This window comes from Alternaria alternata (assembly GCF_001642055.1).
Source record: "Alternaria alternata strain SRC1lrK2f unplaced genomic scaffold CC77scaffold_12, whole genome shotgun sequence".
Classification (NCBI taxonomy): Eukaryota; Fungi; Ascomycota; class Dothideomycetes; order Pleosporales; family Pleosporaceae; genus Alternaria; species Alternaria alternata.
The window spans coordinates 263,768-286,976 of NW_017306201.1; the positions used below are offsets into that span (position 1 = coordinate 263,768).

The 23,209-nt window shown below is 51.3% G+C and overlaps 10 protein-coding genes across 10 annotated transcripts; 4 read left to right on the top strand and 6 right to left on the bottom strand.

Moving 5' to 3' along the window:
* Positions 1–71: 71 nt before the first annotated feature.
* CC77DRAFT_1062021 (NDUFA12-domain-containing protein) lies at positions 72–808 on the bottom strand (the record flags this gene model as incomplete). Its single annotated transcript, XM_018528487.1, has 7 exons — positions 72–123; positions 173–331; positions 382–424; positions 474–554; positions 610–616; positions 685–705; positions 758–808. 7 exons carry the CDS (start codon positions 806–808, stop codon positions 72–74), a joined length of 414 nt encoding a protein of 137 aa, XP_018385097.1.
* A 135-nt stretch (positions 809–943) lies between these two features.
* Positions 944–3,004, top strand: CC77DRAFT_1021068 (CDP-diacylglycerol-glycerol-3-phosphate 3-phosphatidyltransferas-like protein). The gene is made up of 2 exons (XM_018525194.1): positions 944–1,270; positions 1,580–3,004. The coding sequence occupies exons 1-2, from the start codon at positions 1,013–1,015 to the stop codon at positions 2,924–2,926; spliced, it is 1,605 nt and encodes a 534-aa protein (XP_018385098.1). The 5' UTR covers positions 944–1,012; the 3' UTR covers positions 2,927–3,004.
* Positions 3,005–3,078: 74 nt separating this feature from the next.
* On the bottom strand, positions 3,079–5,315 carry CC77DRAFT_134451 (hypothetical protein). Its single transcript, XM_018530197.1, has 4 exons — positions 4,857–5,315; positions 4,421–4,800; positions 4,236–4,363; positions 3,079–4,186 (listed from the first exon to the last, which is right to left on the bottom strand). Exons 1-4 carry the CDS (start codon positions 4,963–4,965, stop codon positions 3,232–3,234), a joined length of 1,572 nt encoding a protein of 523 aa, XP_018385099.1. The 5' UTR covers positions 4,966–5,315; the 3' UTR covers positions 3,079–3,231.
* A 468-nt stretch (positions 5,316–5,783) lies between these two features.
* CC77DRAFT_1050726 (E3 ubiquitin ligase SCF complex, Skp subunit) lies at positions 5,784–6,751 on the top strand (the record flags this gene model as incomplete). The annotated part of the gene is made up of 2 exons (XM_018527636.1): positions 5,784–6,350; positions 6,404–6,751. Exons 1-2 carry the CDS (start codon positions 6,189–6,191, stop codon positions 6,749–6,751), a joined length of 510 nt encoding a protein of 169 aa, XP_018385100.1. The 5' UTR covers positions 5,784–6,188.
* Positions 6,752–7,034: 283 nt separating this feature from the next.
* Positions 7,035–8,715, bottom strand: CC77DRAFT_134382 (vitamin B6 biosynthesis protein). Its single transcript, XM_018530196.1, has 3 exons — positions 8,275–8,715; positions 8,020–8,202; positions 7,035–7,929 (listed from the first exon to the last, which is right to left on the bottom strand). The coding sequence occupies exons 1-3, from the start codon at positions 8,401–8,403 to the stop codon at positions 7,318–7,320; spliced, it is 924 nt and encodes a 307-aa protein (XP_018385101.1). The 5' UTR covers positions 8,404–8,715; the 3' UTR covers positions 7,035–7,317.
* Positions 8,716–9,027: 312 nt separating this feature from the next.
* On the bottom strand, positions 9,028–11,138 carry CC77DRAFT_937444 (putative Xaa-Pro aminopeptidase P; the record flags this gene model as incomplete). Its single annotated transcript, XM_018534549.1, has 4 exons — positions 9,028–10,240; positions 10,288–10,783; positions 10,831–10,890; positions 10,943–11,138. The coding sequence occupies 4 exons, from the start codon at positions 11,136–11,138 to the stop codon at positions 9,028–9,030; spliced, it is 1,965 nt and encodes a 654-aa protein (XP_018385102.1).
* Positions 11,139–11,646: 508 nt separating this feature from the next.
* On the top strand, positions 11,647–14,885 carry CC77DRAFT_134367 (ARM repeat-containing protein). The gene has a single exon (XM_018530195.1). It carries the CDS (start codon positions 11,723–11,725, stop codon positions 14,642–14,644), a length of 2,922 nt encoding a protein of 973 aa, XP_018385103.1. The 5' UTR covers positions 11,647–11,722; the 3' UTR covers positions 14,645–14,885.
* Positions 14,593–16,140, bottom strand: CC77DRAFT_1021076 (hypothetical protein). The gene is made up of 2 exons (XM_018525195.1): positions 15,152–16,140; positions 14,593–15,014 (listed from the first exon to the last, which is right to left on the bottom strand). The coding sequence occupies exons 1-2, from the start codon at positions 15,689–15,691 to the stop codon at positions 14,862–14,864; spliced, it is 693 nt and encodes a 230-aa protein (XP_018385104.1). The 5' UTR covers positions 15,692–16,140; the 3' UTR covers positions 14,593–14,861.
* Positions 15,811–19,181, top strand: CC77DRAFT_1021078 (alkaline phosphatase-like protein). Its single transcript, XM_018525196.1, has 6 exons — positions 15,811–16,215; positions 16,270–16,573; positions 16,638–16,765; positions 16,823–18,267; positions 18,321–18,428; positions 18,506–19,181. Exons 1-6 carry the CDS (start codon positions 15,953–15,955, stop codon positions 19,072–19,074), a joined length of 2,817 nt encoding a protein of 938 aa, XP_018385105.1. The 5' UTR covers positions 15,811–15,952; the 3' UTR covers positions 19,075–19,181.
* A 1,462-nt stretch (positions 19,182–20,643) lies between these two features.
* On the bottom strand, positions 20,644–22,339 carry CC77DRAFT_134642 (hypothetical protein). The gene is made up of 3 exons (XM_018530198.1): positions 21,643–22,339; positions 21,268–21,593; positions 20,644–21,208 (listed from the first exon to the last, which is right to left on the bottom strand). Exons 1-3 carry the CDS (start codon positions 22,185–22,187, stop codon positions 20,865–20,867), a joined length of 1,215 nt encoding a protein of 404 aa, XP_018385106.1. The 5' UTR covers positions 22,188–22,339; the 3' UTR covers positions 20,644–20,864.
* Between the last annotated feature and the right edge of the window lie 870 nt (positions 22,340–23,209).

A 23,209-nucleotide genomic window follows, 5' to 3' on the forward strand; every position in this document is an offset into this window, starting at 1 on the left:
GGGTTGACAGCATGTGGAACATCCATTTCTTCTCTTGGTATATACAATGCTTAATATAGGAAATGAAATGCCTACTGTCGGGGCTTGGCAACAGGTGTCCATGGAGAGTACTTGGGCTTGACGCTGTTTACCATTAGCATACCATCACTTCAAATCGAGTTCTCTAACGCACGTGTTGTAAGGCTTGTATCCTGAACGGCTCCATGTAAGGGTTGGCCTGTGCTCCTTTGGCTCCCAGACGCGGACCTGGCGCTGCAGAAGCTTGTCTGCGGCTGGCGACTTGTCGACCATGTATGACATCCAGGCGTGCCATCCAGGCTCGATCTGAGAACTGTCACAAAATCAGCTTTGCTCTGCTCCCCGTTATTCAATATAACGTACGGATCGAACTCCTTGTCCTTGTAGTCGACCCAGCGGGTTCGGACTGTACCGGTCAGACGACAGCCTTGATCTCTAAGATTCCTGATTCTTACGGGGAAGCTCCTCCTCCAAGTTCTCGAAGTACTTGTTGCCGTACTTGTCCTGGCCGATCAGGGTTCCGGCTTTGGTATCACCTGGGCCATATTAGCACCTCCCGTATCCTGTCTGCTTTTTCGTATCCGAGCGTACCGATGTTCTATACGTGCGGGCGACTCGATCAGTCTATCTGCGGTTTAAGGTGAGGGCGCGGGGATGCGAGCGTACCGCCATTTGATGGCCATATTCCTGCGGACGTGTTAGCATTGCGAGGCCAATTATTACGACAATTGGGATCTACCTTGAGGCCGACTCGGCGCAGGTTGCGCAGTGTTCTCATAAGCGTAGACATGGCGGCGGTTGGTCTGTTCAGCGTCTGTGATGCTGGTCTGATGTTGCTGCTTCGCGATTGACGGTGCCAAGCCCCGCTTTCACGCTTTACCAAGAACGCGCTAGTTTTCAAGTCATCCTTGTCGCCCAACCCCAAAGTGCATCAAAACTTCAGGAGTCGAAGCACATACCAGCAGTCGGCGTCATATCAAATCAAAGGTCCAACATGATAATACGAAGCTTATTACGTGCCCAAGCCCCAAAGATCGCGGGGAGAAGAACTTTCCGCATCCCCACTCGGACATTCAGAACGAGAAGATATTCGACTTCGAATGCTGAGATGGCGTCGCCGATACCTCAGAGTCAAGCCTCTATGCTTGCAACGATAACAACAGATCTGGATAAGATAGCGCCCCGATTTGAGATTCAGCCAGATCAAATTGAGATTATTCAGACGCCCGCTGAGTTTTATCAAACGTTAAAGGTAGGTTGGTCTTCACTATTGAGTCCTTTCCATTGTCCGTAATACATGATTCACTATCTGTTTCTACTATACCGTCTCTATCCCCAAAGATGCTCATAGTGCTTTCATCTCTACCCATCACACGTTTCGCTGTTGTACCATCAGTCTTGTGTTGTGTGTCTGTCTTTGATGTCTAAATCTGCTCTTTACTCCTTTCTACTTTGTTTGGGAACAGAGAGTCAATGCATCATGACCATTGGACGACCGATTCTCCAAGCCACGTGAGCAAGCGCACTCACAGCGACTTGACCTTATACTGACATCTATCAGGACAAAATATCAAAAGCTCAACACCGCATCTATCTATCAACCCTCTACATTGGGAAAACCGAACACGAACTAATCTCCACAATCCGGGATGCTCTTCAACATAATCCAGGCCTCAAGGTGTCTTTTCTCACTGACGCTCTCCGTGGAACCAGGGAAACACCAAACCCTTCAACCGCCTCTCTTATGACACCTCTTATTTCAGAATTCGGGCCAGATCGCGTAGAAGTTCGCATGTACCATACACCCAATCTAACTGGTCTCCGAAAGAAGTACATCCCTAAACGCATCAACGAAGGTTGGGGTTTGCAACATATGAAGTTGTATGGTGTCGATGACGAGATCATCATGTCTGGAGCGAATCTGAGTGAAGATTACTTCACGAATCGACAGGATCGGTATCACCTATTCCGATCGAAAGATTTAACAGACTACTTCAAAAGGATACATGATGGTGTTGCAAAATTGAGTTTCGACATTCAGCCCAGTACTCAAGAAGGAAGTGGAGGCTACACCATGTCCTGGCCAACAACAAACGCCGCACCCTCACCCTTAGACTCACCGTCAAACTACAGATCCGCTGCAGAGAAACACCTCGCCCACCTGCTCGTCCCATCAAACTCTCCCGCCGCCCTCCCTTCATCATCGACCTCAAAAACAACAATCTACCCCATTCTGTCCCTTGTCCCCCTTCTCCCATCCTCAACGGAGTTGCCCGCCCTGACCAAAATCCTAACACATCTCACCACTCCTCCCCTCCGAAACTCCTCCTGGACCTTCACAGCCGGCTACTTCAACATGACACCCTCGTTCCGCCGCCTTCTTCTCTCCACCCGCCCCTCCTCTGGCACTGTGCTGACCGCGCACCCCCACGCCAACGGTTTCTACGGCTCAAAAGGCGTAAGCGGCTTGTTGCCAGGCGCATACACACATCTCGCGAAATCATTCCTTCGAAAAGTCAAGCACGAGGGTTTAGCCGACAGTATCATCCTGAAAGAGTGGAAGAAGGGTATGGTCGGACAGGAAGGCGGGTGGACGTATCATGCCAAGGGCTTGTGGGTTACTTTTCCTTCTTCCTCTTCTTCGGAGGTGGAGAAGGAAGATCCTAGTTTGACGGTTATTGGAAGTAGCAACTATACGAAACGCTCTTATGAGCTTGACTTGGAGGCCAATGTTATTATTGCGACGTCGGATCCTGGGTTGAGAAGGAGATTGGGTGAGGAAGTCAAGTGGTTGGGTGAGCATGCGAAGCAAGTCAATGAGCAAGAATTTGAGAAGCCGGAGAGGAAGGTTGGGATGAATGTTCGAATGGCCATGTGGGCTGTTAGGGTGTTGGGTGGGGCGCTGTGAAGGAGGGCTTCGGGTCTGTATAGACAGGGTCAGGTAGAGTATGGTGACATATGTATCAACAATTATCAAAAAACTTACCACTGAATCTGTGTCCGTCACGGTGGGAAGAAAGAGCACTTATGTGACATTGTCTTTTTGTTTGATTCTATATTAAGAGAAACTACGTAAAAGAGTTGTTGGGTATATATGCAGAAGAAGGTAAGGGGAAAACAAATCGAGTGTTTAGCTTGCGCTGCCAGATTTCTGATATCTTGTACGATAAATCCAAGAAATCGAACTACCAAGATTCTTTCTAATGTGTGTCTCTATTCAGAGACAGGTTCGCCTTCTTGAGGTGTAGACCAGCAGTTCCGAGTAGCTCGCCACACTACCAATCCACGATCGCCGACAACGCGATTAATGGTGTTCCAAACGCCATCGTCGGCAAAGTCCATATCGTCAAGATTGAGATGCTGACGGTAGCTCCAGACTTCCTGCAACGAGACTTCTTTTGAGGTGGTGGGGCTCTGATATGGTATCAAAGCATGTGCTGATCTTGGTGCTACCACGTAAACAGCGCCGCGATCAGCCTTTGGTGGTTTCCGCGTTCGACAAGGCGGTAGTGCTTCTTTGACCTTTTCGATCATTGTTTCGGCCGGACAGCCCATCAAGTCTACGGTCTGCAGTTCCTCGTTCTTGCCATTCAGCAACCATGTCGGAGGGCTGTAGGTTTTCCACCAGAACGCATGAGAAACTGTTTCGTTCGTTTTGGCAATGTTCATCTGGACTGGGACAATGCCACCCTGATGATACACGCCCATCAAGATGCCAAAAGCGACGTTGAAGACGACCCAAGTAATAATCCAGCTTTTTCTGATACGCGGAGTAGGTATGCGTATCGAGGATAGTATTAGCGGTACGGCGGGCAGTAAAAATCGTGCTTCCTGGTGTGGGAAGATGCTGAGAAAGGCAACGCCGGAAATAGCTGAGACCAGAATCATAGAAATATGCGCCCTGCGCAAGAAGAACAGAAACGGCGTCGCTGGTCCGAGGAGTTGAGGAAGATTGACCAGGAAATGCTGGTATCGTGGATGTATGCCATGCTGGGCAAGGTTTGCGGAATCGGAGTTGTAGCGGAAATTATTGAAGGGCGTAATAACCGGCCCATTGAAGACTTTTGAGAAGGTAAACTCGCCAGGGGTATAAAACGCCGTATCTACGCAGATAGCAAGGAAAGCTGTGAAGAGAGCGAATGTAGCCAAGAAGACCAAAGAGAATGGTCTGTCGATGTCAGTTGAAGTTGAGAAGACGACAACCTGGGTTGACTTACTTGCGCTGAAAGTGAGGTAGCAAGGTCGTCGCAGGAAGCAACAAGAATGCTGGAAAGGTAATGCGGTTGAAAATGCCCACGACGACCATGAAGCCGAGGATGGACGAGGCCAGTATGCCGGAGCGCTTCTGCACCTTGCGTTAGCCGCATATCCTAGATCGGCAAGCGGACCGAAGCAGACCTACCTTGTCGTCTGTTATCCTCTGGATCAACACCAGACTCCAGAGCACCAATAGTGTTTCGAGACTGTTCGAGAAGGTATGTGTCTGGAACGTCCAAGTCACATAAGAAGATGCGACGAGCATAACGGCAACGCGACGCGCGCGGGGTGAAGCGACCAGTTCGTGGATGGCCCAGTCCTCCATGACGACACTCAACGACAGCATGAGTACTCGCAGTGTCCAGTATACGACCGACGGCGAGACATCATAGCCGAAACCCTCCCATAGCCAGCGCAAGATGTACATGGGCCAACCGTATGCGAGCCATAGCGGGAAGGTACTGCGGATGGGGTTCTCGGAGGTGAATTCCCAGGTTTCGTGGACGGGATAGGAGAAGACGCGTCCTAGAAACAGGTCAGTCGTGGTGGTGGGAGGACACGCAGACAGAATCGCGACATACCGGCGATGACCTCAGGGCCCTGGAAGTTCTCGTCCGGGTGCAGGTAGCTGGGCGACAGGGCAAAGTAGATGCGCACAAGGATTAGAAAGAAGTAGACTCTCCGCCACATGATGGTGAAAGTCGAGGTGCGCCGTTGTCGAGTATGGCGGGGTTGCGCAGGCGCATATCTGTTGTTGTGTGTTTGTTTGCACAAAGTGAGGCCAGCGAATGTTTTAGTGCTGGCCTACGTCAAACATCAGTTGCACGCGGATAGGGGGGCCGATTATCAATAGCGAATGGTGGGTAGAGTTTCGCGACTCGTGCACGGCGATGATCTGCGAACTACATCTGGCGGAAAAGCATGGTTGATATATCGGCCGTTTATCATGCGGCCTGATCAGATGCGATGTGGCAGCAAGCGATGATATCTCGGACTCGCCAGGGCTGTCTGGGCTCTAGGCTGCCGCTGCGGATCCGTTATGCAGGCTGAAAGGTCACGTGGCGGAACATCAATGGAGTACCTGTCTCGAGTTACGTGGGACTGCATCTCGAGTCCATGGGTTCGTTACAGGCATATCTGTCATTACAGGGCCGACGCATGATGAATAAAAGAATTCTGCTACGTCACAACGCGTCTATCTCCACTCGTCGTTGGCATACTAGCAGCGACTGCAGTGCACCCAAGTTCCCTGCATATCTAGTAGCCAGATACCATAGCCAACATGTGTCGATACCAACGACAGATATCTGATGCGCGCAATATTAGCCTCAGACACCAGCTCCAGTGACTCGAAGTCTATGTCGCATTCTGGTAACTTCTGCCGGCCCAAATGCGGCGTAGAGTCATCCTTCAACTATTTGCGCGGGCGGGGGTCCGCCATAGGCCGTTCCAGTTGCGCAAACATGGTGCATCTGCTGGGCTGGCCCACAAACAACAGCGCGAAATCACAATGTCTTTCATCACTGGCTTGTTAGCAAAGCGTGTATGCCTAAGAAAGCTACCTGAGACTGCGGACAAACCGTGGTTCTCGCGTGACTAAAGGGTACCTTTGTCGATTGTAGCCTTGCGCCTTCCCCAATCGGTTACGCTTGGCAGCCTGAGCTTAGCCTCATTGTTGGTGTGCGGCGGAGCTGCTCGCCCGCGGTTGCCTTTCCTCACTCACCCACGCGCAAACGTGAAAGCACAACGCCTGTGCATATATAACTCCTCACTTCCCGAGCCTGCAGACCCTCCCCTCAACGCACCCTTTCTATCTTCAATCGAAACTGCCGATCCAGTCCATCCGCTCGACTCCATCGACAGCTTACCCCACTTCTATAACCACCTTAACACCACACAAACTAGCTACCGTAATGGCTTCCACTACTGCCGAGGGCGTCAAGCTCATCAGCATTACCACCTCCGATGGTGTCGAGATGAAGGTCGAGCGCCCTGTCGCTGAGCGCTCCATCCTCATCAAGAACTTGCTCGAGGATCTCGGTGGTGAATCCGAGGAGTCTATCCCCATCCCCAACGTATGTCTTGACCTCCCCAGAACCCTCCAAGAACGCTTACTAACAAGTCGCAGGTAAACGAGGCAGTCATGAAGAAGGTTGTCGAGTGGTGTGGCCACCACAAGAACGACCCTCCCGCCACCCAGGACGACGACTCCGACTCGCGCAAGAAGTCCACCGACATCGACGAGTGGGATCAGAAGTTCATGCAGGTCGACCAGGAGATGCTTTTCGAGATCATCCTCGCCGCCAACTACCTGGACATCAAGGCTCTCCTCGACGTAGGATGCAAGACCGTCGCGAACATGATCAAGGGCAAGTCACCCGATGAGATCCGTAAGACCTTCAACATCCAGAACGACTTCACCCCCGAGGAGGAGGAGCAGATCCGCCGCGAGAACGAGTGGGCTGAGGACCGCTAAAAATATGCGCCTTCTCTTGCTTGACCTCTCTCTGTACGTCTGTATCGCATAGGTTCACGGACCGCGGATATATTGATGGGTTTAGTCTCCGGCGCAGCGGAGTTCATGGGTATGATTATTTTGCAAGCGCATGATGCTGCAGCTGTCCCTGGTGCAGGACTAGTGGGCGCCAGCAGGTTACGAACATCACGGTGGCTTGACTGTACGGTGCAATCGATACGTCTATTTGCAACCCATTGCAGGTAGCCCAATCAAAATCTGAAATACGTTGTCTGTTTCCAAACTATTGTGACTGCGCGCGGAACCTCGGCTCCACAAATGACGTGATTTACGACATCGCGAATTCTCGTGTCGCACCACAGTAATTGCTCAACTCTGTTTCGGTTACAGCGATTGATAATGACAAGACGAAAGCTGGGTAGAATGGCATGTTGAACTGATCGTCATTGCGAGTTGAGCTTATTCTTCTATACATTTTCGTAGCCCACGCTTGAGCTGAATTTCCCGAACGCCAAATAATAATCATGGCTGCCTCCAAAGGACGCCTTTGAAATGATCTTCCTGCTCTACCATCCCCTCTTAGCAAGCTTCTCCTCCTCGCCCATTGTACCGCAGTTGATACCAACCATGGCCTCACCCAAATCCATGCTGACTTCCATGAGCACCTTGGGGTCTTTGTAGTGAGTAACAGCCTGTACAATGGCCTTAGCCCTCTTGGCTGCGTCTCCAGACTTGAAGATACCGCTACCAACAAAGACACCATCGCAACCCAACTGCATCATCAACGCAGCATCAGCGGGTGTTGCGACACCACCCGCCGCAAAGTTGACAACAGGCAGACGACCAAGCTTAGCCGTCTCCTTGAGCAGCGCATAGTCGACCTGAAGCTCCTTTGCGTAGACACGGAGCTCCTCCTCTGACATGCTCTTTGCGCGGGCAATCTCGCTGTTTACGGTACGCATGTGGCGGACGGCCTCAATGACGTCGCCGGTTCCGGCTTCGCCCTTTGTGCGGATCATGGCTGCACCTTCCGAGATGCGGCGAAGGGCTTCGCCGAGGCCCCGGCAGCCGCAGACGAAGGGAATGCGGAAGGGGTGCTTGGAGACGTGGTGAATAGCGTCGGCGGGGGTAAGGACTTCGGATTCGTCAATGTAGTCGACGCCTAGGGCTTCGAGGATCTATCCGTAAGCGTTAGCAAATGGGTCTTTCAAATGCTGAAAGTGCGGATCCGCCTCAAGACAGAAAAGTTGGAAGTCGTCAAGTCGTACCTGGCATTCGACAAAGTGTCCAATTCGCGCCTTGGCCATGACGGGGATTGTGACTGTGTCCATGATCTCCTTGATCATCTTGGGGTCGCTCATACGTGCGACACCACCCTGGGATCGAATGTCTGCGGGCACGCGCTCGAGGGCCATGACGGCTGAAGCACCGGCTTCTTCTGCTATCCGCGCCTGTAGGACGACATTGGTTAGCAATTGGTCTTGTTGCTCGAATTGCTAGACGTCAGCACTGGAGAGACTTACTTGCTCAGCGTTGACAACGTCCATGATGACTCCGCCCTTCAACATGCGTGCCAGACCGGCCTTGACGGCAAAGTTGTTCTCGCCATCCTGTGCGCTGTGGCCGTTTGTGGTGGGGAGTTCAGTTGCCATTGTGACGTGTCTTGTGTTGTGAATGAAGTGATTCGGAAATAATGGGAGGTAAGGTCAAGTCAATTAGTAGTGTCGTAGAGTAGAGTGTTATCACAGACGATGAAGAATTAAAGTCTAAGTGAGAGAAAACGAGGTAAGATCGTGAGTCAAAGTCAAACGCGATGTATTACCTGTACATGTACCCGCGGCATCGCAATATTTTTTTGCCTTTGTAAGGTCCCTCCATCCCGCCTTCGCAGCTCGGAGGTTGCCCCGCCATAGTCCGCGGCGGCGCGACAACATCTAGACCCCGCTACGCGCCTTTTGACACATGCAATGTCTACACGCCAATCAGCCGTCGGGAAAGTGTGAACCAGGGCCGTGAATTGCCGTCGCTTAGTCAGATGATTTGTATGCTTTCATTTGGTCTGCAGTGGCCGTTGCTGAGATAGGTACAAGCTGAGCCGTCATCTGATGATATTTCGGGCCGAGTGGGGCAATAGCTCATCCTGGACCCTAAGAGAACCCTGGGACACGCTGGAAACGCCAGGCTCCATGCATGCTGCTGTATACACTACTAACGCTGTAAGTATGCCAACGCCGTGCCAATACCGAAGACTACCTTGATACTGGTACCCTAATCCTCTAGTAGGGCGCTGTCTCGCGCTTCAACCACTCCAGTGTCAAAGAGTCATTCTCGAAGAACTTGCTCGTCTTCTCGTAGACCTCCTTGTGGTATTCGTTGATGAAAGTCTTCTCGTCTTCTGTAAGCAGGCTCATATCGACAAGGTTCCTGCAGTGTGGAGTCATCGTTACATGCTCAAAACCCAGATATGGCTTATCACCGAACTTGTGCTTCGTCTCGACTTCTCGGACCATAACCATGTTCTCAATGCGGATGCCGAACTTGCCGTCTTCATAGTAACCAGGCTCATCGGAGACCACATTGCCTACAGCTAACGAGACTTCGGAGTATTGCACCCTGGTTCCGATGCCGATTGGGCCTTCGTGTACGTTGAGGAAGGATCCTACACCGTGTCCAGTGCCGTGACGATAGTCGAGACCCTCCGCCCACAAGAACTGACGAGCCAATGCATCCAACGCGAAACCGGTTGTGCCTTTGGGAAACTTGACACGCTCGAGAGCCATGTTGCCTTTGAGCACGAGCGTGTATGCTTTACGTTCCATCTCGGTAGGCTCAGTGAAGTGTAGGGTCCGTGTCGTGTCAGTGGTGCCGTCCCGGTATTGCGCGCCAGAATCGCATAGGTAGATAGCCTTAGGGTCGATGATGGCGCACTCACCCTTCTCTGGCTTGTAGTGGATAACAGCTGCGTTCGGGCCGGTTGACGAAATGGTATCAAAAGAGAGACCCATGAACATGTCGTGCTTCTTGCGGATCTCCTCCAGCTTATCAGCACCGTCAACCTCATCCAGCGTGGCCTTCTTGTTGATGAGCTGATCTTCCAGCCAAGCAAAGTACTCGCTCAATGCAGCTCCATCACGGATATGACATTGTCGCATGCCTTCTAATTCGACCTCGTTCTTGACCGCTTTTGCGTCTCCGACCGGGCTGCGGGTTTCTTCGACCTTTTCGTCACCACCAAGAGCCTTGTTAAGAGCCCATGATGCCCGGTTTGAAGTCAGGAATTTCTTTTGTGCGTTTGACTTGTCGCTCGCCTCAAACAGCTCCTGGCTCAGCGCTGTAACGTCTCCAAAGATAGCCTCGTATGGTCGGATCGTGACCTTATCGCCCAAGTGCTTTTTGACATCTTCGGGTAGCTTGCTCTCGTCGACGTAAAGGGTAGCTGCGGTAGACGTAACGACGGCGTAGGAGAAGAAGACTGGGTTGTATGGGATGCTGCGTCTTGTTAGCAGTGCATTCTGATGTGGGGACAAAGTACATACTCGCTGCCGCGGAGGTTGAAGAGCCAGGCGACTTCGTCCAGCATAGATACGACGAAGCCCAGACTCTTCTTCTTCTCCAGCTCCTTGCGCAGATCCTCAATCTTGTCTTCGAAGCTCTTGCCAGAGTACTTTTCAGGCTGAGTGATAACCTTCTCGCTCGGTCGTGCTGGTCTTTGGTCCCCCCACACCAAGTCTACTAGGTTGTCGTCGATGGCTTTGTACTCACCGCCCTTCTTCTTGATCTTCTCAGCAAGTTTGCGAGCGTCTGCTGCAGTGACTACGCTCGGATCTACACCGACGACTTTGCCCCCTTCAGCCTGATCTGCGGTCCACTCTTGGATGGTAGGTACATCCTGTATGCCTTGCTTCAGGAGCTCCCAATTGCTGTCCAGCTGCTTCTCGGCCTGGTTGAAGTAGCGTCCGTCGGTGGAGAGGGCGGCTTTCTCGTGCGTAATGACTGCATATCCAGCAGAGCCGGTAAAGCCACTGATGTATGCTAGGTGGTGTCAACGGGTGCGACGCGATAGGAAGCGGGGGCCCGACCTCGTCGTGCATCACATGGCGCGATATACTCGCTCTGGTGGCTGTCCTCAGACGGTACCACTATCACGTGTTAGTTGCCTGTCTTCACATGTCTAGTCGTGAGCGCGCTTACTGTAAATGTCGACATTGCGCTCCTTCATGAGCTTGCGGAGGTCCGCCAGCCGCTGGGTCGTGTCTACTTTGGCCATATCGATAGCACGCAGGGCAGCAGAGGCGTGAAAGGGTCTGACAGAAAACGGAGGCGTCTTTCTGGCTACGTATGCTGCAGCTGTCGCGTGGGAGCGCCCTAGAAAACGCGGGAGGAGCATAAGGTATAGCACTGCTTCGCGCCTACGATCGGTACATGCACGACACCCCGCCTACACGTCTCCAGCGCCGCATCCATTCCCGCACTAAGCGCAATCGCCCAGGGCTCCAATCAAGCCTTGCCAAGCGCAAGAACTCTTACGCTCAGGCACCAAGGAGAGGCACATGTGTATTTAGTCTAGCATCAAATCCCTCGAAGTTCGATAGCTCATAACATGAGCTCACGTCGTCGTGGTTAGCTATCGATTTAGCCCCACCATACGCGACGGTAGAGGCAACTTCGCGCAGCCTCACCCCAAGCCCTGGTCCTGCACCTTCACATTCCTGCGCCGCCTAGAGCAGCCTGTCCTCTCAACTTCAAAATAGCAGCGAGTCATGTCAACTGCATAGAGGGCACAGCGCCGTTGTATTAGGCATACCCAAACACGTTCGCAGTCGCCTCTGTGCGCCCTTTTTTCGCGCCTTGCACTTCTCTGGTCGCACCTTCCTACTTTCGGTAATGCTCAACCTGGTCTCTGGGTACCCTGACATCTGACAACATAGCTAACGACACCCCGTAGTATAGCGCCTCCATACCAGCCTCAGCATGGCGAGCAACGGCACTTTCCCTCTGCCCTATGAGGAGATCGAGCGCCTGGTCAAGTCCATACACGAACCTGGTCAAGCAAAGAAGATCGCCGAAAACGAGGCCACGCTTCGTGTCCTCCAGCGCTCACCTCAAGGTTGGGAGATTGCAGATGCTCTTTTGAAGAGCGACAATGAGCAAGTTCGCTTCTTCGGTGCCCTTACTCTCACAGTCAAGCTTAACGCCGATTCGGCTGAATTGAGCGAAGAGGAATCTCAGCAACTGCTGTCAACGCTAATTCACCATCTTGTCTCACGCCCAGGCTCATCTATCGCCACCCGGAAGGTCAGCTCGACCTTGGCCCAGTACTTTACCAAGCCCATCTCCGTATGGACCCATTGTATCAGGGGCCTGGCTGCATCATTCGCCGCCCAACGTCCAGTTCTAGACGAAGCATTGGATGAACATCCTTCGACATGGGATCTCTTACCCCAATTCTCCGATGAGCAGCTTCTAGTTATGCTTGACTTTACCATGAGTTTAGCTGACGAAGCTAAGAAACCATCCAATCTTCCAGACCAGAAGTCAGCGAAGCGAATGGTAGCAAACGTAGAGAGTGTCGAGGTTCTTCTCCATGTAGCATTCGGTCGTGGTATCAAATGGTTGTCAATATCCATTGACGACCCCAACTACGCACAATCAGTGCAGCAAGGGGAGAAGATTTGCGTGGCCGCTCTGAAGTGCTTTACAGGATGGATTTTCTATGCCCAATCCGAATTCAAGGACGACCTAGAAAAGCTACAACACCTCCGTTCGGTAAATGAGCTCGCTCTGACATGTCTGGAATATCACGTCGAAGATGCCATGGAATTGGTGGCTGAGATTCTCGAAAATTATGCCACCTTCTTCGAAACAAAACATCAGGAAATGCTGTGGTCAGCAATCTCGGGTCCATGGGGTCTAGAGATACTCAAGAACTCTGATGCTGAGACTATTTCCCTCGCCCGGATCATCGTCGCATATGGACAGATTCTGCTTGACACCAAAGTCATTTACAGCCAGCCAGGAAGTACACATCATCAGCAGGTCATGTCCTTCTTGCATGATCTTCTCAAGTACCCCGAGCCAGTAGGCGCCGAAGACGAAGTCGCGCCGGTGGTACTCGACTTCTGGAGTAATTATGTCAGCGCTATCGCCGAAGAGACCTTCTTGTATACTGCGGGAGAGCAACCACCAGACTGGATGGACACTGCAAAGTCTAATGTGCTTCAGGCCGTCTCTGAGCTTGTGCAGAAGATCATCTATCCACCCGCTGATGTCACTGAATCGTGGGACTCTGACGCGAGAAAGACATTTAAAGTCTTTCGAATCGATGTCCGAGACATCATCATGGAAGCATATGAGCCTTTACGCGACGTTCTTACTGATCAATTCGTCGACTTTGCCTTACGTGGACTGAGTGCTGGCAATTGGTTGGAGCTCGAGACTGGGCTCTTTGGTCTGATCGCCATCGCTGACGCTCTAACTCGAAGCTCTGACGATCGTCTGATCAGATTGTTCGAGCAACCAGTTTTCTCAACCATTTCTGATACCCCCGGTGTTCCTGCAATCACTCGAAGGACCGCAGTAGAGCTCGTCGCAGCTCTGAACCATTTCTTCCTCCGTAACCCTCAGTTCCTCCCTCAAGTTCTACCCTTTCTGCTCACCGCTCTTGCTCAACCAGCTATCGCTCACGGAGCCGCGAAGTCGTTTGCTTCACTTTGCTCCGAGTGCCGGAAGTCCTTGATTGGAGAATTGCCTTCTTTCTTCCAGATGTACGAGCAATTCCTGACCTATCCAACGGCCGAAGAGTTCACCAAGAGTATGGTTCTGAAAGGTATCGCCGCTATAGTACAAGCTCAGCCCACAGAAGAGAAGCAATTTGAAGGTGTACGACAGCTCTTTCAGTACATTACACGCGATGCCATGCAATCACTCAACATCACCAAAGAAGGAGGAGATATAGAAGTAGGTCAAGTACTTGCTTTGACCACTTTGAAGTGCCTTGCGAGCGTCGGAAAATCAATGCAAGCCTCAGACGAAGAAGTGGTGGACCTGGAATCCGACAAGGAGCCTTCGGTGTTCTGGCAGCAAGGGCCGGGCAAAGAAATCCAAAATCAGGTCATCAACCTCATCAACTACATGACCTCGATGTTTCCTGGTAACGACGAGATGATCGAAGCGGCGTGTTCTGTTCTTCGCACAGGGTTCAAGGAAACTGTCTCCGGTCCCTTCGTACTACCACATTCTGCTGCTATCGACTTCATCACCAAGACCACTGTGCAGACGCCGCGACTGCCATTTGTCTTGGAGACAGCATGCTGCTGGATCTCGTCACACAAGCATCATAAACCGGAAGGCTTCCAGGTTCAGGCCCAGCGATTGCTTCAACACGATCTGAGAATCATGCAAGCACTGGAGCATCCACGCAATGACCCCGAAATTGCCGTCGGCTGCATAGAACTCGTTCAGAATTTCATCAACACCGATCCAACAATCATGACGCAAGAGTCACCAGAGAATCTATCAGGCATGTTCGGCTTCACGGTTGAGTCTATCAAGTCGCCTGAAGTGCTACCAAAACGCGCAGCCGCCAAACTGTGGAAGGATATCTTCGAATTGGCAGGCAATACTCATAGCCCTCATCAGGCCACAACGCAGGAGATCGTAGCTCACTTTGGTCCAGCGGTGACGCTTGCTCTCATAGCTAATATATGCGGTGAGGTAGATTTCACAAGTCTAGAGCATATCATCGCACCCCTACGTGCTCTAATAAGAGCCGACAAGAACTCAAGGACGTACATCACAAACTCTTTAGCAGAGCAACCGCTTTTGCAGCGCCTTCAGCAAGACCAAGGCGTTCAGGATATGGTGCGCAAGCTCATCGAGAGCATGACCAGGTAAGACTTGTCCATGATTGCGAGTTTTGGATTTGATGCTGACATATGTACAGAAACGCAAGAAGCGGGGCAGCTTTCAAGGAAACTGTCAAAGCTTTTTGGCAGACTTGCAAGCAACTGCAAATGCAGCTGCAGCCCCAAGCAATGAATCCAGCACATCGTTTCGCCCAGGGCTTCCACTAGCCGAACGCGTACTGAGCAAAGACATCAAAATCAAGATTCTAAAATTCGGCAAACGCTGCCATCGCGAAAGTCAGACCGAAGGACAACTTGAAGGCCACATTGTCGCGCACTAGTGAGCGGACATTCATCGACTTTACCCGGCGCTCCAGGAATGAATATGGTATGACGTGAATACCTCGCGACTCGATGAACTGCCATATGTCAACTCCGTTCTCTAGAAAGTTTAAAGCATGGTAAACGGTAGCGTGTCTTGCATATACCATATAGATATCCCAGTCCCATGTCCTAGATTCCAGTTCGACTTTCACAAATGAAACAACAAACGTACCTGCAGAGCAAATATTCCCAATCCAATCAACACAGCCAGAGGTTTGCTGAAAACACTAATTCCCAGCCCTCCGATCACACCTAGAATGCTTCCCATGCTGATTTGACGGACTGCTTTCGGATTCATAGCACCTGATTGAGTGATAACAGGTGTTCTCGCTTCGGTTACGTAGTTGCTTTTGAGGTCGTTTGTGATTTTAGTGATGGGATCCGGGCCATCGCATCGTATGGGCTGTGCATTTCGGAACTGATATACCAGCAAAGGTGTCGACAAGATGAGTGGCGTACTGAGCATCAAGCCTCTACGAAGGCCAGGAAGAATAAATGACATGTTGGATGCTCGAGTCGATGATCTAGGAGTGTGTGAAACGTGTTGTTGCTGGAGGTACGCGCAGAGCTGCTTTTCGAAAGTTCGGCCGGAGTTCGGGAAGCGGCTGGCGGAGCGGAAAGAACGGATCGCAAAGTAGATGTGCGGAGCCGGGATGCAGACAGGCAAGCTCGTTCTCGTTAAACCAGCAAGTCCCAATGGCGTTGGATACATGGATGCTTGCTCGGAGCAGATGCTGACATTTGGGAAGCTCTCCATCCGAGGTAGTGATGTCATTGGCTCCATGGCGTTACCCACTAGATTCTCTTGGGACTAGAGCTTGGACCCTGAGTTCTCAGAGCCACAAACGTAACGTCGCGTCTCTAGATACCATGTTGGACGCGTGAACTTTCCCTTCTGGCATTGGAATCGCTCATCATGCTATGAACGCGCCTCGAACTCTTCATCAACTAATCCAGAGGTAAATAGGTCACAATGGCGCTTCGAACGGTTCTTCTCACGGTTGCGAACCTGCTCATCCCCGTCGCGATACTGGTCTTCGCGACTGGCTTCTTCCCGTACAAACCTTTCATGCCCGGATTAGCCGAGTATGAAGAGCTTTCATCGTCTGGGAAGATGGGTGAGGGTTGGCGGAAGCCACCAGTGGCACCTTTTGACAAGCTGGTCTTCATGGTTGTCGATGCGCTGAGAAGCGACTTTGTGTATGGAGAGGAAAGCGGCATGACTTTCGTGCAGAGGTGCGTCCTTTTCCTCGAACGTCGCGCACAATATCATGACTGACAAATGGCTAGCCTCATTCGAGATGGCACTGCGCTTCCGTTCACGGCCCACGCTACCTCTCCCACCATCACCATGCCCCGCGTCAAAGCCATAACCACAGGCTCCATACCCTCCTTCGTAGACGTAATTCTAAACTTCGCCGAATCGGATACCACGTCCACACTCGCTACGCAAGACACATGGCTTGCGCAAATCAAGGCAAAGGACTATGATAACGAGAAAGGCAAGCTGGTCATGTACGGCGACGACACCTGGCTGAAGCTCTTCCCGAACATGTTTGAGCGCGCCGATGGGACAAGCAGCTTCTTCGTTTCGGTCAGTCATAAGTGTCCCACTGCTGTATATAGGAGCAATAAAATGTTGATTTTCAAATTCGCAGGATTTCACAGAGGTTGACAACAACGTGACGAGACATATTCCTAACGAGTTATTGAATAGTGATTGGAATGCCATGGTTATGCATTACCTGGGGTTGGATCACATTGGGCATAAGGCTGGTCCTAAGAGGTGCATAAATCCTGGCAAATAAACTCAACTCGATGCAGGGTACTGATCTGTATGTAGTCCGAATATGGTTCCTAAACAGATCGAGATGGACGGCATCGTTCGCGACATCTACTCTGCCATCGAGAACGAAGACCATCTGTCCAACACTCTGTTTGTACTCTGCGGCGATCACGGCATGAATGATGGCGGTAACCACGGTGGCTCATCGCCAGGCGAAACCTCTCCAGCACTCGTCTTCATGAGCCCGAAGCTCACCAAGGTCACTGAATCTGCTGATAAGCGGAGTCCGATCAAACCCAAGAATGAAGGAGAATTCGAATATTACCGGTTGGTTGAACAGAGCGATATTGCTCCAACGCTTGCAGGGTTGCTCGGATTTCCAGTTCCACAGAATAACCTGGGCGTCTTTCTGAAAGAATTCTTGGGCTTTTGGGATAAGCCGTCGGACCGCATGCAACTTCTCTACCGCAATGCTAAGCAGATGAAGAAAATTGTCGAAGCCAAGTATACTAGTCTACGATTCGACGAACAGCCATTGACGAAAGACGATTTGGGGTTTGCGTGCTTCGAGTCTGGAGAAAGCCGCTCGCATCTATCAGACGGTCAGTTGCTGGCATGTCTCTGGCAAGCAGCTGTTGGTGCGACTAGTAACGGTGCTGAATTCCAAGATCGGGTCTACGAGTTCATGCACGAAACCCAGGAAATGATGTCTAGCACAGCTTCGAATTACAACGTCGCTCGCCTCTTATTGGGAACCGGTTCAGCCTTCCTCATCTGCGCCTTGAGCTATTTCGCGCTTCCTGCTTTCCGACCTGCCACACCAGCTGGCCTTTACTATGGATTCGCTCTCGTTTTGTACGCGCTACTCATGTTCGCATCCTCATACGTTGAAGAGGAACAAAACTTCTGGTACTGGGCCACGTCTGGTTGGTTCCTATGTCTCTTTTTTAATAACATGCGAAAGGAGTGGTACAACAACTGGATTTTCCACCCTGCCATTATGGCACTAGCTATACATAGGATTATCAGACGATGGAACCAGACCGGACAGAAGTACGCCGGCGCAGATGACATTGTCAACAGTGGCATCTTCCACGGAAACGCCTCGGTCTTCCTCTGGATTCTGATCTCCGCTACGTACATGGACATCACAATCCGATTAGCCAGGCACGTTGCGCGTTCCATTGCGACATTTGATACAGAGCAGAAACACCGCAGTGTGGAGATTGAGTCCACGGATCAAAATCGCATGTTTGGGACGATTGCTGTACTGCCGCTTTGCGGAACGGCATTGATATTCAAACTTGCCTTCACCGTCAAAGACGCGCCAGAGCTGACCTATGGTCTCAGCGCAGGCTTGGTAGAGAAGGTCGAGACGTTGGAGCTTGTTGGTCTTGCTCGCATGGTGTTTGGAGGGCTGCTTCTGAGTGGGACCTGGATCGCTTTCTCCGAGTGGACAAGGTTGCAGCGGAGAAAGAGACGCGGGAAACAGGGCAACGGCCGTATGTTGACAGCCTCGTGCGTGAATTTCAGGATATTACTAACAGTATTGCAGAACTCGCTGTCGCTTTCTTCGACCTAATGACGCTTTTCCTCCTCACGCAAACAAAGGCACAGAACATACCTCTCTACTTTCTCTTTCGACTACAATACTTCTTCCTCAGTAGGTCATCACATTCCATACCTAGACCACAAAGTCTCGTCACTTTTGAATTCTCGGAACTAATCCACGGTTCACAGCCCTCCTCGACCTCACTCCCACAGCTGTAACCATAACAACGCTTCTCTTGACCCAAACCTCCTTCTTTGCTCTCGGAAACAGCAACTCAATCTCATCCATCGATCTCTCAAACTCTTACAACGGCATCTCCGGTTACAACGTACTAGCCGTCGGCCTTCTAGTCTTCCTGTCAAACTGGGCTGGACCCGTATACTGGTCTTTAGCTGGAATCCTCCTCCTAGGCTCTCACGGCCGTACTGAGCGCTACATTGATACTAGCGAACTTCATGTCGCGGACTGGGTAGCTAGGGAACGAGAGTGGTTGAACGAGCTTGCAAGGAAAGAAGAGAAGGGTAGAGAGATAAGGAAGGAGAAGAAGGAGTGGGTGGGACATGTTGCCTTGTTGACGTTCTGGACTGGAGCTATGCTGGGTGCTGTTATGTTGGCTTGTACTGTTTTGAGACAACATCTTTTCATTTGGACCGTATTTAGTCCGAAATTTCTGTTTGCGATGGCTTGGGGTTTGGCATGGCATGGTGGGATCACGTTGGGGGTTGGAGGGTTGGTTTGGTGGTTGGGTAGTTGGTAGAATGGCTGATGATATAATGGTAGTCGGCCCAGAAACGTACTGCTACATCCGTGTGGGTGGGTTTCCATGCCATCCCCGCAATCTACTCATTCATTGTCGTCTTCCCACTCATCTTCATCATTCCTCGCATCATTCCCCTCAATCTGGTCTTCCCTTGGGTTCACGTTCTCTTCTCTTTCCTGATCATTTGCTTCTGCCTCCTCGTTTCTTAAATTCACCCTTCGCCTAAACGCTACTCTGCGTGCTACTCTAGCCCTAGCCCTTGGTCTCAACACCTGTATGACCGCTTCAGACCGATGTACATTACCCTATATTATACCGTCCTCGCATAGTTCACGAACGTCGTACGTCATAATGTTGAAAGGGAGCTTCTCTTTGCAGTATTCGCATCTTGCGCAAGACACGCTGGAAGTTGAAGGTGCGTGGGCGTATAATGGATCTGCTGATCTGAAATAGTGTTAGATAGTTGTACGACCCCAGAAGATACACGTACGCTCGCGATGGCCCAGCAGCACCGATCCTTATGTTCTCAGTGTCGCGTCTCAGTGTTGCCAGCTCGGTAGTGGCTGGATTTTCCGGCATAGTTGCCTCAATCCCTCTCTCATACGGTCGACCGCAGTACTCGCATCTCCACCTATCTTGCACCTCGCTGGCTTCTCTAGCGGTCATCTTCTGATGAGTCGGCTCTTTCTTCATGTACGCGTCCTCGCGCCATGTATCTGCTACTGGGTTGCGAAAGACGCCCTTCCCCCGTTTCTGCGTCGGTGAGTCCGGGTTATGGTAGTCTGGTAAAGAGGACTGTGGATGCGAAGATACGAAGTCAGTGTATGTCTCAGATGCATTTCGCATGGGTTCAAATTACCTTGGGGATGCGGTTCCGGTAGTGATCGGGCGCATGTTCAATTTGATTGGGCAGAGTAGAACTATGCGGTGGAGGTGGGGGAGTGGGTTGGCGTGGTTGGGCAGAAGCGAGTTCGGTGGGTGACATAGCTGCGATGCCTGATGATAGGGATGAGGTGCGTCTGGGTGCGTTCGCACTGTTGGAATGTGTTAGTTGAAATATCAAAACATAGGTGTGTGAGGTCGCAGTAATCTCACGAAGTCTGTCAGTGAGGATCAGATACGTACGCAGTCTCCTCTACTTCTTCCAGGCTCCTTCGCGGAAATTGCTGCTCATCTTGCTGAACTGAACTAGCGTTCACGTTGTCCGCTTCGCTAAAGTGAGGAGTGTCAGTGTTTGCGAAGCCTAAAGCTCAGCGTGAGACCTGTCTTACCTTTGTCTATCCTCATCTACTTCTGGCGAGTCGTTAGGTGAGTCAACCCAGTCGTCAGAGTTGGTATCGCTCATGATGTAGCCTTAGTCGAGATAGATCATAGTCCTGTGTAGCAATATCTGATTCCGGTAGCGAGTGCAGATGAAGAGACAACAGACTCACGCGTGAAGAAGTCATGCCTGGGGGTGGAGCGCTACTGCTATCGTTCGTTGTTCGAACCCGGGAAAGTGCATCACGGCATTACTAGAGTATATCCAAAGGGCCTCACTGCACTATTTTTTGCAACACTTGCAGTATTTCATAAGAGTATATACTTAGAGTACACTCTTCTGCACGGGTACGGTTGCCATTCACCTTAACCTATGGTATCGCGAAAGCCCATTACTGACAACGAGTCACTCCTGGCTTCCATAACACACGCTATACCCATACTCCTAGCCACCTTCTCGCTACGTGTACACCAACATCAAGACCGGGACTAAGTTCCAGAAGGAGTGAAGGACCATGATTAGGCAATCAACCTGCATTTTCGCCGCCGCCGTCGCGAGCCCTTCTAACGACATCCAGAAACCCTCCAACGATGATGCCAGCGAAAGGTGGGATTGCGGGTAGAGCTGGCACTGGTGGCTGTTGAAGGGCGGGTGCAGGAGCAGCCACAGGAGTATGAGTAGGATCATCGAGGCGAGCGGCTGCTTGGGCGATCAAGTTGTTAATCTGCGCATCGGTCAAATTGTCCTGAGCCCAGTTGCCAGGTTCGGCAGCAACGTAAACCCGCGCGTGAGGGCAGTCGTCGCGGTGCCGAATGTTGTTGGTGTATCCGGCGAGGCACACCCAGCAGAAGTCATGGTGGCATTTTCCACCTAAACTGTCTGTTAGCATCGAACTTGGCGGCTTGCATATAGGCCTTTTTGACACTTACAAGTCACATGATCGCATCCTCCGTTCTTCTGGATGTTCACACCGCAGTTAGGGCATGGTTTGGCTCCCATTTTCCTGACAGCATTCACACACAGCTCTTCTTCTGCCTTCTTCGCCTGATCACAACTGCCTTTTCCATGCGACTTCCACGGCCTGTTACACTTCAGACAGATCTCGTAGTCGCAGTAGGGACATGCGACCAGCTGCTTGCCATGCTTGTTGTTCTCGCAGTCTTGAGTTGAGAAGTGCAATCCGCAGGCTGTGGAAAGGCAGGACACATACGACTCTCCCATGGATAGAGCGTGCTTTGTAACGGCTTTGTCATAGCTATAGTGGGTCAGCATATAGATCAGTCGCATCATGGGAAATGACTTACTCTTCGAACGCAGCTTTACTGACAATGGCCTGGAGAGCCGTATAGTCTAGCAGATGACCACATTCGGGGAAGGGGCAGCTCAGCTCAGCCTCCCCAAGCTGGCGTTCAGCGACTTTTGTCTTGAGCATCTTTGCAACGCACAAGTTACAGATAGACTGAAGATGCTCACAAGCATCACGAGGAGCTTTGAATGAACGAGTAGTGGTCTTTTGTGTCGCGCAGATCGAGCACTCTTGCTTTGACGGCCGCTCCTTCTTCTGCGGTATCGGAGCCTTCTTGCGCGCCTTCGGTCCTGTTTTCGGTTTGACGACCGCGCCAGCCTTGATACGAGCGGCGCGTTTGGGAGCAACTATGAGAGAGGCATCCGGAGATCCAGATGAGGCGTGTATGTTGTACACGCGAAGAGCATGCTTACTCCCACGCTTTTGAGTTGATGCGACAGGCTGAGACGGCACTTGAGTGCCAGCTTCGAGCTCTGCTTCCGAAGTGTCGGCATAGTTGATGCGGCGCTCTGGCCTGGATCGTAGTCGGGTTGAAGGGGCCATTTTTGTTGTTCTAGCAGTTAGTCGTGGTGAGTATGCAATGAGTAGAATTGGGTGTACGATCAGAAGGTCTTATGAGGATGAGCCAAAGACACAGACCTTTACCCCGCCTGAATGATTATGAAGCCTCTCGCACGTTCCTGTGGTAGTGAATGAACGTAGCTATCGGTGAGTATGCGATGCGCAGAAGTGCACTCATACAACCAAAAGTCAATGCTCAGTATCGAACTAAAGAGGCAACGGTAGGAATTGAGACGAACAGATATTAAATGAAACGATCATGGCACTTCCGTGCAAGATTGCTGCTCTATCCAATTGCCTGAGCATGATATGCAGCCCATCTTATCAACGGGCAAGAGTGTCCCGCAATTCTTACTGCAGGCGGAAGGATCTGGTGTACTCTTTTAAAACCAGTCTCTCGGCGAAAGACAGTAGTGCCCTCTGACAAGCTTTTATACAAACAAACGTGTTGAAAGACTGGGTGACGTGCATCACCACTGAGCGCTTGAAGCTGGATAAGAGCCGTCGTCGTTGTCAAGGCTGGCATATGCGTCTTGCGAAATCGCTTTAGTGTTTACGTGTAAGATCGGTCTGACGCTGCATACGGGATTGCAAGTGGTGAAAGGAGGTCGGGTTGGCAGTTGACGTAATGCGCTCGGCACATGCCGTGCTTGCGGGAACAGCGCGTCGCGTGTCGCGTGTCGAGCGATTCTGCCTGTACCACCGCGTCCGTGCCTGCTGCAGCTCCATCCAGCGTTTCGATTTAACGAAACAGCCTAGCGCATGCATCTTCCTTATCGCAATGCGACCAGCGTCTCAATCACAACGATCGCTCGGATCCCGAACCTGTATACCGCAGTCCGAAGTCCCACTTCCGAACCGCTCGAACACGTCGATACTTAACACCGGGCTCTATGGATACACTTGCGCGACACATTTGATGACCTGAACAGCCAAGAGAACAACTACCGAAGTCTTGTCTATTAATATCCACAGGATATGTGTACTCCGAAAGATTGTCAATG